The 15,460-nt window shown below is 36.8% G+C and overlaps 1 protein-coding gene across 1 annotated transcript in view; it reads left to right on the plus strand.

The window, feature by feature from the left end:
* The window catches only part of LOC132705195 (transcription factor SOX-13), a 104,142-nt gene that overhangs the window by 84,380 nt on the left and 4,302 nt on the right, over positions 1–15,460 (plus strand). Inside the window, exons 4-5 of the mRNA XM_060675652.1 lie at positions 9,274–9,522; positions 10,137–10,656. Coding sequence (XP_060531635.1) covers positions 9,274–9,522; positions 10,137–10,656 — 769 coding nt within the window. The remainder of the gene's footprint in view (positions 1–9,273; positions 9,523–10,136; positions 10,657–15,460) is intronic.

Here is a 15,460-nt window from a genome sequence, read left to right on the forward strand (position 1 = left end):
TTCCAATTAATATTTCCAAAAATACTAAAATGAACGATTGTTTACTTTTAAATACACAACTTGCCGTTCAAAAACTGGAACCCTGTATACAATTAAATGGCCGCCGATCCAAACGGACGCTCGTCTCATATACGGCACCGGCCTAAAATAACATTATTGCAGATAAAGCGCTTTACGGCTATATCCCGAACGCGCCTTTTTTTTGCAAAAATTCGGCCACTACTGAAACGGGCGGTCGTGCGTAAAACGCAAACAAAAAGGAGTGTAATCGCTTTCGGTCATGTATCACAAAATCACAAACGCGTGCCTCGAATCCTTCAGCGACCGCGTATGCCGATATATTTTTTACGGCGAATTAACGTCTTAACGCTTTGCGGTTTGCGTTTACTGCTTGTTAAGCTTATTACGGGGCGCGAATAATTGTCGCGGCGGGCTCAAAATAACCGGCCAGAATAGGACCGGATTCTGGAAAACCACAGTAAAACGTCGGATTGTTCTATTTGGCCTGGTTATTTCGGGTTTAGGGTAAATGTACCATATTCAGAACGATCAAGGGAAAGAGCCACGACTTACTTATAGTCACCTCTTAATTGGGACAACATAAAAACTTTCATCTGAAAGGAAACAGTAATTGGATGACAAGAAATATGCCTATTCATCTTAGACATGGAGCTTAGGTTTCATGAAAATGTTAAGAAACTAATTCAAAAAGCATCTATTAACTTAAAACTTTTATATTGAAGCAAAAATATTTTCAATACATATATAAATTTTCTTCATCGGCCTATTACAGCTAGTCACCCTTCCCTCCTCAAAGGTAAATTTCAGTTACATCATCAGAGCCGTTTACGTAGTAATTTAAGAAATGATAGTGTGTTTTCAATTCCTAAATCATACTTCCCTGTGTAGGAGCCGCTATGTCAAAAATTCGTACAAGTTTAAAATAGAACTTAAAAAATACCAACTTTCTGGGTAAAAATTAATCGAGCCTAACCTAATGTAGAGTGATAATTTGTGTGTGGGCGTGTGTGTGTACTATTATATTACTATTATTATTATTATTATTATTGTTATCAAAATCATTCAATTTAAATTTCATTTGATTTGTAACTTATTTACGCGATTTAACTGATTGATATTCATCGAAAAAAGTAGTACACCTCTGCTTAGTCTCACAAAGCAAAAAATATTGGACCGCTTTTGTCAATTTTATACGCTAATGTATTACGACACACAATATTTAAAACTAAAAATAAACAAAAGACAATTATTTCTCTTACACAGCACCAAAATTATATTTCATTTCTACTCGTAAATGGCTCGAAGTAATAAAACCTTCAATAGTTTTAAAATAAAATTTATCCCTTTTTATCAATTTATTTCTTTTTGTGTACAATTTACAATGTTATACAATTTGTTACATTATTACATATTAATAAAGGCCATACTCGTTCTCTTCTATTTTTACTATTATTATTAGGGTTTACCGTTGCATCAACCATGTTATCAAGAGCCCTTTTTATTCTTCTTTGATAACATGATGGTTAGATTTTCGCCAGTTATCTGGGGTCACTTTCGTAGGGGTTTTTGTTAGCTGCAACTTTAGAATGATCGATTTTACTAATATCGTTGACACTATAGAATAAACATATATGAGGTTAGTGTGTATTCATCTACGTCAATTACTACCTAAAGTATTGCCAAATTTATATAGTTTTCTAGGTTGATTTTTCAACTGCGCCAAAGGAGGATCCTTAAATTTAGTCGTACCGAACGAAATCGGTCGTGTTACCATTCCGAGCCACTTAAAAACAAACTTTAAGAGCGATAATTAATAATAATAATGATTAACTTCGTAGAATCTTAAATCTGAAAAGGATACTCTTAAGAACTTAAGAACCATCCTAAATAAGAGCAACATTGCAGAAATGCCCTAACAAGAATACTTTATGACTAAAAAGCTTTTTGGAAAAATTAATAATAATAGAGTTTATTCACCAGGCAACTTACTATGCTGACGTAATGGCAAATAAATAAATGGATCGGGAAGTAGACATAAACTGTCTGTGTCTAAACTTTATTGCTAAAATTAATATTTTAAATAATCTTTTATCTTCATTAGAATATTATACTTAAATAATAGCACTACGGGTTTCTACGTTTCATTCTTCACTACTAACTTTTTTACTTTTGTGTTTCTTCGCTTGCTGTATTATTGTTTAAAGCCTTTTCTACTCCTTATGGATTCTTGTTAAACAGTATAGCTCCCAAGTGACTGAAGCATGTTTGACCTGATGCGTTCAAACATAATTGAACATCATTAATTGCGTACAAACATAGTTTACCTACTGCATGGAAACGGAAACCCCGGAATTTCAGCACCGGCCGTTTTAAACTTAACGGACGTGTTAACGTGACGTGTCGTCAGTGGATCGTTTGCCTCACGATTTTGCGAAACAATGTAATGGTATTGTCTGGCCGAATCTGCTCCATCTGGCACCCATATGCCTCAAGCCGATGATGCGGTCGCAGGCCATGTAATGTATACGCCCGTACTTCCTTGCCGGATTCAAACAAAACAGATCTGTGTCTGTAGGTGAAACGACCGGTTATATGTTTGTCTTCTTCCAAACATACGATACATTATTGTTCATAGCGGCGCGTATCGCGAATTTCCTAACGGAAATAAGACCTAGAGCCCTATTTTTAGTTTAAGGTACCTTGTTTGGCCAGTTGTTGAGGGTGGTAATTTGTAAGAGATAATCATTATTTCAATAGAATAGATAGTTTTGTTGAGAAAAGTAGGATTGGAAAGGGGGATAGAGCTTAAGAACCCCTTCTTTTGTAAAGATTCCTATCTTGTACTTCAATGGTGATGTAATCTACACTACTACTATGGATATGGATAATACATTCCTTCTCCTGCGAGACCATCAAAGTCAATTTTTTAATCGTGGCTGCGTGTAATTTTAAGCTAGTGGTCGACATGACAGAAATTTTGCCTGACATTTGACCTTTGGCCAAGAAGGTACGCTACGCACGTCTGGTTACCCTACCAAATTAAAAACATCGCCGTCGGAAGGACCATGTGGCACTTTTGTGTCTCCAACCGGCTCGCGTTTGAGAGCCGTTCATCTGTTGCATTCTTCGACGTCTTTTTTTTTCCTTAAATATTCGCAGGTTGCCAACCCGCCTACGGCAACTAAATATACCCAGGCACGGGTCCAATTTTATCTTCCATTCACCGCATCTTGAATAAAAGCTGCACACACTTCCAATTTCTTAAGCGAGCCTATATTTACCTACAGCTTTAATGCGGAGACGTAGTAGATGCAGTCGCGGTTATCCGCTCGCAGTGTCGACATTTGGAACCCTCAAACTAGTAATACGTCTCACAGAATGTAGAAAAAACACTACAACATGAGTCCTGACTGCTCGCCACGGTTCATTTAAATAAGGATTTTTGTGAGTCACGATCCCCAAAAAAAAAAGTACGGCAAAAGCGGGTTGGAGCTTGGACAAAAAGTTAACAAACAGACACAAAGGCGTAGCCTTCTACGGTTCCCGTTTGATGTTTTGATACGATTCTTCGCATAAACGTTAATTTCCTTTTATTTATTCATTCGCCTCGTCTCTCTAAATACTTAATACATATATCTAAACGCGACCCCCTGTCTTTGACAAAAATAATCAGATATACTCTTAGGCACGGCGACACAAAGCAGCCGAAATAATGCGAATTAAAATCACGGAACACATTTGCGACAAAACCTCTTTGAACTGATTACGGTTCGGCGGACACCGTGTAGGGCGTCGAACGACTGTCGAAAGGTTCACACCGCGTTAGCCTATTGTTCGAATACACTCAATTAGAGATATACGGCATAAGTTCCCTGGCACGGCAAGCGGAGGGGGCGTGTTGTCTGCTGATTCCGGTGGAGGTTGGGGGCGATCTTTGTGTAACAGTTCACCTACGTCAGAATTGTAGTATAAAGATATATACTAAACATCGAATAGGGAACTGTCTTCTTTTCTCGTAAATAATAGCATTTAGTTAGCTTCACCTAGCCATTAGACAATATAAGAGCTAATACTGATAGAGATATTCCGATACTAGTAAATACGAGTATGTACTCGATACTTTTAATTCGATACCATGTATTTATAGCATCGAATCAATCTTGCGATACTTACGCGGTATCGAAACAAAAGTACTTGGTATCAAATCGAATCAGCCTCACCATTTAAAAAAAAAAAACTAACGCATCAGACAAACATAATCTCTATCTGATGTATGGTGACGCGTGTCTCGCGCCAGCCAAGCCGAACTCGTCCGACTTCACTCGACCGAGTCCGAGCCAAAAGCGAGAAAGATGTCCGTCCTTCCTTTTTTTTTTTCATTGTCAACCGACATAAATTGTCAAACATACACGAGATTGCTTATTATTCCAATGTTATCATGGAGTTTTTTGTTTAAAGTACGTGCTTAACGTGACGCAAACCTTTATAATAAAAGTTTTGTTTTCCTTGTTAATTTTGTTTTAATTATTGTCCTTCAACGTTCGTTGTTAGTTTCTTTGAAGTAAATAAAAAAATAATAAATTGCTAAAAGTATCGATATGAGTAAGTATCGATACTTTAGATTTATTTAAGTAGTATCGAGAAAAGATTTGAGTACTATCGAAATGAGTAGGTATCGATACTTTAATGGTATCGGAACATCCCCGGTTCGTTTTCATAAAGAATCTTCTGCGCATGCGACTAAATTTTACACATAGCCTTTCTTTTCTTTCCGAACAACGATCTCCACACATTTTACTCGTTTTTTTATTAGTTAAATATATAATCTGGCCATATTTTGACAAAACACTTCCGAAAAATCCTACATTCTACATTCCAACACTGAAACCTGGCGAATTGATGAACAATCAGCGGCTATGTTGATTGTTGAACATGGCAAGGTCTTACGGCTTGTTGACTTCAAAAGTGCCAGGTGATATAGTGGCTACGGTAAAAATTAACGCGCCTATCATATTTAGTAGCACTTTGCGCCGTTTTCGATATCCACATACTCTTTTTTGCCTTAAGATTTAATGGGATCGGGACATATTTTAAGAACATTCTGTCGTAAAAATGCCACACCTAAACTTATTGACAACCTACAAAACGACTTAGCATTAACATTGTTTCTGTGTTTCCAAATGTTTGTTTGGTTAGTTTGATAAGTCTTGTGATTACAGATGTTGTACACTTTCCGCAAAAAAAATCACTGTGAAAAGGTTGGACGTATTACAATTTTTGTACACCTAATATTAAAATTTAGAAGTAGTTAATCAAATAACACATTTACCTTAAAAGTTTTATGCTTAACAAATTGGAGTTTATCCGCGGTCGGTTAGAAGCTGAATTCAAATATTAAAAAAACATTGTAATTGGTCGTGTGGTTCCAGGAGGAATGTACAAAGGACCGCAGAGTAATTCTCCACGGAAAAACAAAACCCTTTCTAATAAACCGCCGACGCGAACCATTTAAGATGTATCTAAATATTTGCCGATGTTCTGCGTTTGTGGGGCGCATCCCTTTGATATCAAACAAATGAAGAACGCTGCCTCTAAAATAACACAATAACGTATTACGATGATATTGCGGGCGGTGGACAAAAAGACTGGATGCGACAATAGAAATGTCGCGATAAGATTCCCTTCATTACAATAATCGGCCCCCTTGCTACGTGAATTATTTAGTTACGACCCTTTGGCGAATCTTTTTTAGCCACTCGCGGATAATACGAAGCCACCGAAAAAAGACGTATTCGATTTGCGAATACGGCCGAAGAAAAGCTCCCAGACGATTTCGACGCAGAGCTTTGTGACTTTTGACGCGACGAATTTTACAAAACCGCTTTTTACCTTCCCGGAGCGTTGTCCCGGAAAGCTACGGACAAATCTCACTTCTTAAGGGATTTCATTTTTATTATTATGTGACACGTTTCACGTTTTCACGATGACGAGAATTTTTTTAGTAAGGTTCTTCATTTTTATTTATTTTCACCACATCACCCTAATTCCCAGGTCCTTATTTTTATGAAAGCTGGCTGGATGCCACTAGACAACTGCAACTCACCACTAACTAACCAAAAGTGAAGCAAATTTTACAATAGGAAGATTGCTGGTAATAGGAATTCTTGTCTTTTTTTTTGGGTGTTCTCGTTCATTAACTACTTTACTTACCGATGTAATTCAGAAATTATATTACTGAAATCATATATGTATTATTTTTTTTTTCAAATATTCACAAAAAATAAAATTATAGGATATACTTCAAGATTTTATAACGTTTTGTAACATTAAAAAAAAATCAAAATAAATAAGAACTAAAAGTTCAGATTTTCACGAAATTATATATTATGACATGACAATTGTTTCGACAACACCGTGTCTTTATCAAATGTCATTTTATAAAGATAAAGATAAAATTGTCGAAACAATTGTCATGTCATAATGTTGTCGTGTCATAATGTATAATGTCGTGAAAATCTGAACTTTTAGTTCTTATTTATTTTGAGAAATGGATTTTCATCAAGTAAAAGCCACCTCAGTTCAATTATTAAAAAAAATACTAATTAGAATAGTCCTGGGAAGAAAATTTTGTACTCATTTGTAGTCACTCGCAGTGACGCATCTTGAAATGGGGAAGATTCTCTAAAAATGTACTGAAAACCCGAATACATTACAAAAATGGTTTATAAAGAAGTATATGCAAATATAAAAATTCTACAAGTCTTCGTTTGCTTAATTAATAAATTTAATACATTTTTGTACCTTTTGACCAGCTTACTTTTCAGGAATATATATTTTTTGATACTCACGTATTTAACAAATATTTGTTATTCCTTGAAAAAGGAAACAACTTGTCAAAACTAGATCACTAGATAAAGAACACCAAAATACAATAGATCTTTTATTTCTAAATAAAATATACGCAAATACAAACTACATACAAATGAAAAAATTAAATTAACAATATTCGTGTGAAAAACTCTATTTATATAATCATATTTATGTATTTTATTTATATACTAACTCGATGTATTATTTCTTTATAAAACACAATCAGATCATGCAATATGAAATAGGTGTAAATGCTTTCCTTGCTTCAAAAAATAACCTCTCTTTAGGGAATACCCAAGAATGTCACTGTCAAAATAATCAAAATATATCGCTACCAGTCCCCCTTAAATGATTTAACCCCAAAAAACAGGTAGACAAATTGAGAAATAATTATAAACAATCCCTTACTGCATATACGTGCTCTTAGTGATAATGTGTATCGCAAAGTTCGCACTGTTCCAGATACAATAGAGCGTCAATATCATTTCATTTAAAAAAATATGTGTTACGGCATGTTTCCAATTCTACTTTCGCAAATCTGAATAAAATCATATCATATCCTTGAAGTTCTCGGTTTAGAGAATATTATTTTCCATTTCATTTTCTCCATAATCTAAGGGGGAAACGCATTTTTTGATTAACGCCCCTATGATTTCTTGCATCAGGGGAAAAACAAATAAAAAAAACAATCAAAATCGAAAATAATCTCTGTATATACCCAAAGCAAATGCCAAGTAATAATAAAATTTAACGTAAATAAAAAAAATTAAAGACGGGATAAATAAGTGAACCGGGAACCAGGAACGGAAATAATAAAAGCGTCATCTTCGAAACCAGATGACCATAAATCTGCGATTTGAATATTTATTAGACAAAAGTCGGGTGCCTATGATAATAACCCGAAAACTACTTTATTGGGTTCTAGATTAAATTAACCTTTTGTTTACCTGCGGGCCAATGACGGACGTCGCCGTAATTTCGCTTATAACGTAAGCAAAAAATAAAGTATGAGTTAATTATGTTTTGTAATTGTGTTTACACGAAGAACGTTTCGTTCTGGCCATGTGGCCCGCGGAGAAGAATCGACTCTCCCCGTTCTATTTAATCCTAAAATACGTTTTCTTTTTTTCGTTCGTTACCGCGGTAGAACTGTATCGATGATTATTCCGAATTTACATAAACCTGTAACGAGTTTAATGGCGTCGACTGAAGGAAAACGCAATTACTCAGCATTAAGTTATAATTTCTTGTCGAACCCTCAGCAGAACTTGACAAAAACAAGCGCTGCACGACAAACAGGTTCCTCTTAGTAGATGCGTTTTTCTTTTTCGTTTTTCCATTTGGCAACACTGTCTATTCTTGACTGGGCGAGTAATTAGCACTGCGCCGGAAGTGATACATCATGTCATAATAATGACCGGTCCCAGAATATCTTTTACCGTTTGTCTTCGTTTGCTCGTTTTGTCTCCTTCGCGGCTAAGTAAACGGATGCCAGCCATTCATAATCGAACTTCTGTATTAACGAAAAGTCGCGTTCAACTGTTTCTAATTTGACAGCAACCACAACCAACCTATCGATTTTAACGATACTGAGTTTACAACCACAACTACGTCGTAACTAATAAGTAAGTGAGCAAGTTACGCCAAGCCCAGCATTGCAGCAGTTTGGAGGCGTTTCCTCTGAAGTCAAAACTCGTTAAAACAAACTTTTACAAACACTATTTGTAACTCAAGCAAAACAGATATAAGGAGCTTAATAAATTTTCCAACATACATAATCTATAACATACAGCTACATCACAAACTAATCACCAAGTAAGCAAGCTAAGCTGATTAGTTCCATTATGGTCCAGAGTGAGAAAGGGCGTAGCAATCTGTAGAGGAAGCTGGAAAAATTGAATACGCAGCGAATCGTTCCAGTTGGCATCATTAAGCAACGATCCCGGCGATTCGATAAAAACAAACAAGATTAAACGTGTGGTATTTCATTAATTCGAACGCTAAATACGCCTTAAAGCGTTCTTGTGCGCATTTGAGCGAATCTAATTATTTTCCCGGCAACAGGATATCGAACCGAGTTCGAAAATAATACCAGTTATTCACAGTAGGCAAATGCCCACACAATGTCTCGTTATAGACTACCAATTAATTTGTTTCCAGCGTAAATGTGTTCGTTATTTAAAACTGAGGAGATGCTCGGAACAGATCAAACGTCTTCACAATGTGTCTTTTATACGGAAGCGCGCTACCGAACGCTTCCGCGTAGGCCGCAGGAAATGTTTATTAGACAATATAGTTTATTCTTCGTCTGTTTTAAACGTTTCTAAAACTTTCGAAACCCAAACAACATTTGCTTTACGCCGAATATAATATGTGTTGCAGATAAGTAGCCCGTCGCCATTGGTCAACGAAACCCACAAACAACTCGAATTCCAAAGAAGGCAGCAGGAACAACTCCTGCAGCAACAACAGAAGCTACAAGAGCTCCAAGGTCAAATTTCGGCCCAGTATGCTGCCACGGGGACGGTCGGGCACCAAGGTCTTATGTTTTTGCCGTTTTTGGAGCAGCTACGCAATTTACATCCCCCGAACATGCCGCCCGTTGTTGCCAAATCTCCGCTCGCCAATCACGTAAGCAGTCAATGAAATGTTGCTATAATTTCAATTTCTTACCGTTTCCTATATATAATGCTGCTGGTATTGTGAACAACCGTGTAAGCGGAATTGAAAGTTGATTTCGCAGAAAACCCGATCTTGAGATATTCCAAAACCATCTCTTTAAGATTTTTAGCTCTAGTTAGTTAGGTTAGATAATATATAATAATATAGAATGTAATATTCCGCAAAGTTGCGATCACCCAAAAATTGAACATATCTTTAAATCATGAGTTTTTCTGATATCCAGCTCTCTGGTTGGTTACATAGATTATAAAACAGCATAAGCTGTTCTAGTGTGCAAGCTTGAGATCGCACAAAATTGATCATATCTTTGAATCATGGCCGTATTCTTATTTTCAGCTCCTTGTAGCCTCTTAAAGTCGATTTCACAAAAAAAAAACTTTTGCATACGCTTTAGGTCATCAAAAACTCGTTCTCTTTTTTCGCTTTGACTCTAGCCATCGGGATAGCTAGCCAGGTTCTCTGCCCGCAAATGATTTCGAAGTGTTTCACATAGATTTTATTATGTTGCTCTTATTTTATATTTTGTATAGGGTTTAATTCCAACACTGCAAAATTCATTTTAGATGCTTCCACCCCACCAAGTACCAAACTGGATCTCGGCAACGACAGCTCACTTGGCTCAAATTTCGAACAACCAACAGATACAACAGGAAAAACGATCTCCGCCCGCGCAACCGACACCTTCGCCCCCACCACCCCCGTCGGATCCCGACGCACCTCTCAATCTCACCAAACCGAAATCCTCTAGTTCGAGTTCGGCGTGCTCGAGCCCCCACGGAACCCCCACGAGTCAGTTACAGAGCATGGCTGATCAACCGGTGGCGGCGACCGCTCCTAGACTGCTACCTCCCAATCTCATGGTACCAAACAGGGCGTTTTTACCGTACGCAGGACTGCCGCCTCAATTTCCGATGCCTCCCAGCGACAACATGCTGAAAGGGGGTAAGGACGGCATGTCCACGATGGACAAGCAATCGCCGTTTTCTCTCCACATGTACGCGATGCCGACGCCCCCCGGCTTGACGGGCAGGCCCAAGGAGGAAAATCTGAAGGACGAGACTGACTTTATTACAGCTTGTCAGTGTAAGTAAAGTGGGGTTTAGGTGCAACTGAAAATGATAATAAATAAAAAATAAATGATAAACTTTATTGTAATTTTATCCTAACATCTATAAACTATAACTAGTCAACTATATTCTCTCCAACTAAATAATACTAAAAGTGGGCAGAGTGAAAGAAACTTAGGTTAGAAAATTTTGCGAGGAACGGGGATATGTCAAGGTGGCCCAGCAAATTGGCTGGCCCACTAATTATTATCTGTGGGTAATCTGTGTAGTATTGATTTTGAAAAGGCTTTTGACAAAGTACAACACGATAAACTGTTTCAACTTCTTTAAAGGGCTGGGTTAGATACCAGAGATGTCCGAATTATTCAAAATTTGTATTGAAATCAAAAAGCAGTAGTAAGAATTGGACCGCATCTCAGCGATGATATGAAGATCAAGGGGGGGGTGCGTCAGGGATGCAGGGATGCAAATTTTTGACGAGGCCATGAGCGACAAGATGCCAGGAGTCATCATAAATGGTAAAACTGTTAATAACATCAGATACGCCGACGACACTTTCATCATTGCTAACCAACGAAGATCTGCAATTGTTGATGAATCAGATTACTAACTCGTGTGCTCAACTAAATGTTAATAAAACTAAATATATGATCATTAGTAAACATGTCTCACATCAGGATGATGGCATATATGTGGAAGGTGCACCTCTGGAACGAGTTGGGAGGTTGACCTACTTGGGCAGTAACATCAACGATAAATGGGACCATCTAATAAAATTAAAATTAGAATAGAAAAAGCAAGAGCAGCATTCGTAAAAATGAAAAAAGTTCTCTGTAACCATAATCTAACATTGAAACTGCGATTGAAAATGGTTAAATGTCACGTACTTCCGGTTCTCCCATATTTGGGATGGAGTCATGGACACTCACTGACGCGACCATCAAGCGTCTAGAGGCGTTCAAAATGTGGATGTAACGTCGTCTACTCATGATCAGCTGGGTGGATAGAGTCAATAACGCAGTAGTACTAGAGCGAATGAACAAACTTCTGGAGATAATTTTAACCATCAAGCAGCGTAAGTTAGAATACTTTGGACATATTATGCGTCACCCTGAGAAGTATGCCATACTGCACCTCATAATGGAGGGAAAAGTGAATAGCAAGAGAGGCCCTGGAAGGAGAAGAACATCATGGTTGAAAAATCTAAGATAATGGTATGGAAAATCCTCGATCGAACTGTTTCGTGCAGCTGTTAATAAAACAATGATTGTCAACATGGTGGCCAGCCTGATACCAAACGATCGTTAAACGGTCACGGCACTATAAGAAGAAGAAGAAGGGTAATCTGTATAATTCTATGGAAAAGAAGTAGATAGCGCAGAAGAGTTACTAAGCCCCATTAGTGTCGCTGGAAATGAAACTATGAACAATCACTTCCTGATTCTTCGTGAATATGGAAATGCGTTCGAGAACTTATATAAATTAGTGATTTGTCACTGTTAGACATTCTTACGAGTTAATGTTATTGTGCTTCTCATAAAAATGGCCTCCTAATGAGCCATAGAATGAAAATTGACAATTAACAAACAAATAACTACCACTTTTCAATTGTTGAAGAATATTTTTTTAATATATCCATTAAGTCTACCTTTTTCTCGTAACAGAACACAACTTTCCCGATTTTATAAGAAAAAATGTTAAAAGTCAACCCACAAAAAAGTTATTGCAGTTTTTGTTACCTGTATTCCTCAAAAGTGATGGCCCTTACCAAAATTTAACAGTTATAATTTTAGAATCAGTATGAGCATATCAGAATTACTAAAATTCCAAAACTTTTTGAGTGAGTATTTCCCTGCATATGTTTAAATAGAAAATTAGGACTTATTTGGTCCACTAATTGCGGGACAAGATGTATATTATTCTAAACACTTATCATTATCATTAGCAAAGTTAGAGAGTTAGCAGTTAATTTACGATATCTGAATTGTTATCCAAAAGTAAACCATACGCGCGGATCGAGAATATTTTTGGTTGGTATAGACAACGCTCAGTTTTTCTGCTAATACGCCGTTTTTATATATAAAATTTTCAAGAAAAGTTTAACCCAACACAGCAATTACCAAATTTCAACAAAATACATGGAAAACTGCGAGGGTTTTAAATAAAATTGTTATATTTTAAATTAAGTTAAAAACCAGGTACATTTCTTTTTCACACTTAACGTTACTTAACGTCATTTTGTTGTAGATCGCTTTCGATTCTGCCGTCCGCCATCATTAACCAGATGTTCAAAAATTTCTATTAGGTAACGGAAAAACTGTCCCGCAAGACGATGAACCTTTTGAAGAGCGTCGTAAATTTATCGTATACGAATTAAATCCGTTATAAATCTGATGCAATTAGCCACATAACAAATTGGACGCTTTTTAACGGGCCCCCGGATTTTCCGAACGGCCATAAAATCGGACTTAATGTCGCCTGCGCCAAACGGACGCAACTGAATAAATGGCAGATTGTTTTGACTTTTCTTTTAATACGTCCCACGATTTCGGCATTTAACAATTTCTCCAAATCGTCGGTGACATTATTTCCGCTCTTTGATCTGCGTCTAAAATAATACCCTCGGTATATTTCATTTATAGCCGGTATTATTAAAATATAAAGCATTTGAATATCTGCCAAAGCGATCGTAAATGTTTTTTTTTTTGTTTAGAAGAAACACAAAGTCGTGGTATTTTGTTTTTTTTTTTTCGTCTGATCGCCTCCCATTACCTACCTATTACCTACAAATATTTCGGCAAATTCAACACTGTTAGATCTAAATCAATGACAAAATTGAAATATCAAATAAAACGCCCTGAAACGCTGCCAAAATATTTCCAAAATATCGTCTATTAGAGCGTGATACCTAATTCGACCGGTCCCTTTATCAATTCATTCAATTCACCAATTTAAATGCGAATCGCAAGAAAAATTACCGAATAAAATGCAGGAAATCTGGCCGATAGTCAAAATTAAGATTTTGGGATTGACGTTAAGGAATTTGCCAAAATTTTATTATGTCTATCGTTATATATTTTCGGGAAACAATATTCGACTCAAAATGCTATAAATGCATTCTAAAGGCCTCGAGAAAATTTGAGAATTCAATAACACAGTCGCTTTATAACAGAAACAGTTGCAATGTAATGAGACGATGTTGAACAAGCGAAGTCCGGTCAATAACTTTTGAGACTATTCGCTACTAGTTCACATAATAATGGGTGTTTTTTTGGATGTATAGAACTTTAAGTTGTTCAAGCTGGCGACCGATTTAACAGCTGTCAGTTTGGTTTGGCAATTCATCATGAATCGATTCATGCATGAACAACGCTTGCAAATAGTGCGAGATTGCCGTTGTTCCCGATTTTCATAAGCGAATTTTGTTTAGCGATGAAGCGCACTTCTGGTTGAATGGCTACGTCAACAAACAAAACTGCCGCATTTGCAGCGAAGCTAATCCTCAAGTGTATGTCGAAACACCGTTACATCCAGAAAAACTGACTGTTTGGTGCGCTTTATGGGCTGGTGGAGTCATTGGTCCGTACTTCTTCAAAAACGATGATGGTCAGAACGTCAATGGTGATCGGCATAGAGCTATGATTACTAACTCTTTCATTCCTGAATTGAATAACCGTGACGTCCAGGAGATGAGGTCTCAACAAGACGGCGCAACATGTCACATAGCTCGTGCCACAATCGATTTATTGAAAGACACGTTTGGTGACCGCCTAATTTCACATTTTGGACCTGCGAATTGGCCTCCAAGATCTTGTGATTTAACACCGCTAGACTACTTTCTGTGGGGCTATGTAAAGTCATTGGTCTATGCGGATAAGCCACAAACGCTTGACCATTTGGAAGACAACATTCGCCGCGTTATTGCTGATATACGACCACAAATGTTGGAAAAAGTCATCGAAAATTGGACGTCCAGATCGGATGTGGCGGTCATATTCCAGAAATCATATTTAAAATGTAATGCCACAAGATTATCTTTCGGATAAATAAAATTCATGTGAATCGAATAATCCATCGTTGTTTTATTGCAACTTAAAGTTCTATACATCGAAAAAAAAACACCCCTTAGTTACAATACTACTACGCTTGCAATTAAGTTTGCAAAACGTTGGCAATCAAACGTTGGTTAATCAAAAAATCACAATAACTTTCCAAAGAAACTTTCACGGGCTACTGTAATACAATTTACAAAACTTCTGGATTGCTCCTGCGTCTGTTGTTGATGAATCGAACATTCTGACGTTTCGCCAATCATCCTGTTGACTTCTTCAGCTTCAGAAGAAGCCAACAGGATGATTCCCAGAAGTTATGTAAATAGTTAATTTTAAACCCATTAAAGATACCGAGTCGGTTAAATGGGATACAAGTTGCGGATTTAAATGCATAACCCCCATAATAAATCAAAAATAATTTATCACAGATTCTGAATTTTCATGCCTGTTTGGATTTTTTGTTTCGGTTATTCTCATTTATCTTAATTTAAACTGCCGAATAAAGCAAATTATCAATAGACTGACTTTCTGACTTAATAGTTTTTTTCTCAAAAAGCAAGTAAGTTATTTAAACTTTCAATGTTGATAGTGGCACACCCTATAGGCAAAATAAGCGAACTCCGAAGACACTCATTTTGAACCATACAACTTATGAATATTTTTTTTTGTAAAATTGGGAATAAATGTGCTAGGAACGAAATTCTCAAATAAAACTATTTGTTTTTTCTAAATTATTTCTTAGTCCACCTCTGATAATTTAATTTCGGT

This window comes from Cylas formicarius, unplaced genomic scaffold, assembly GCF_029955315.1.
Source record: "Cylas formicarius isolate icCylForm1 unplaced genomic scaffold, icCylForm1.1 PGA_scaffold_7__23_contigs__length_41026272, whole genome shotgun sequence".
Lineage (NCBI taxonomy): Eukaryota > Metazoa > Arthropoda > Insecta > Coleoptera > Brentidae > Cylas > Cylas formicarius.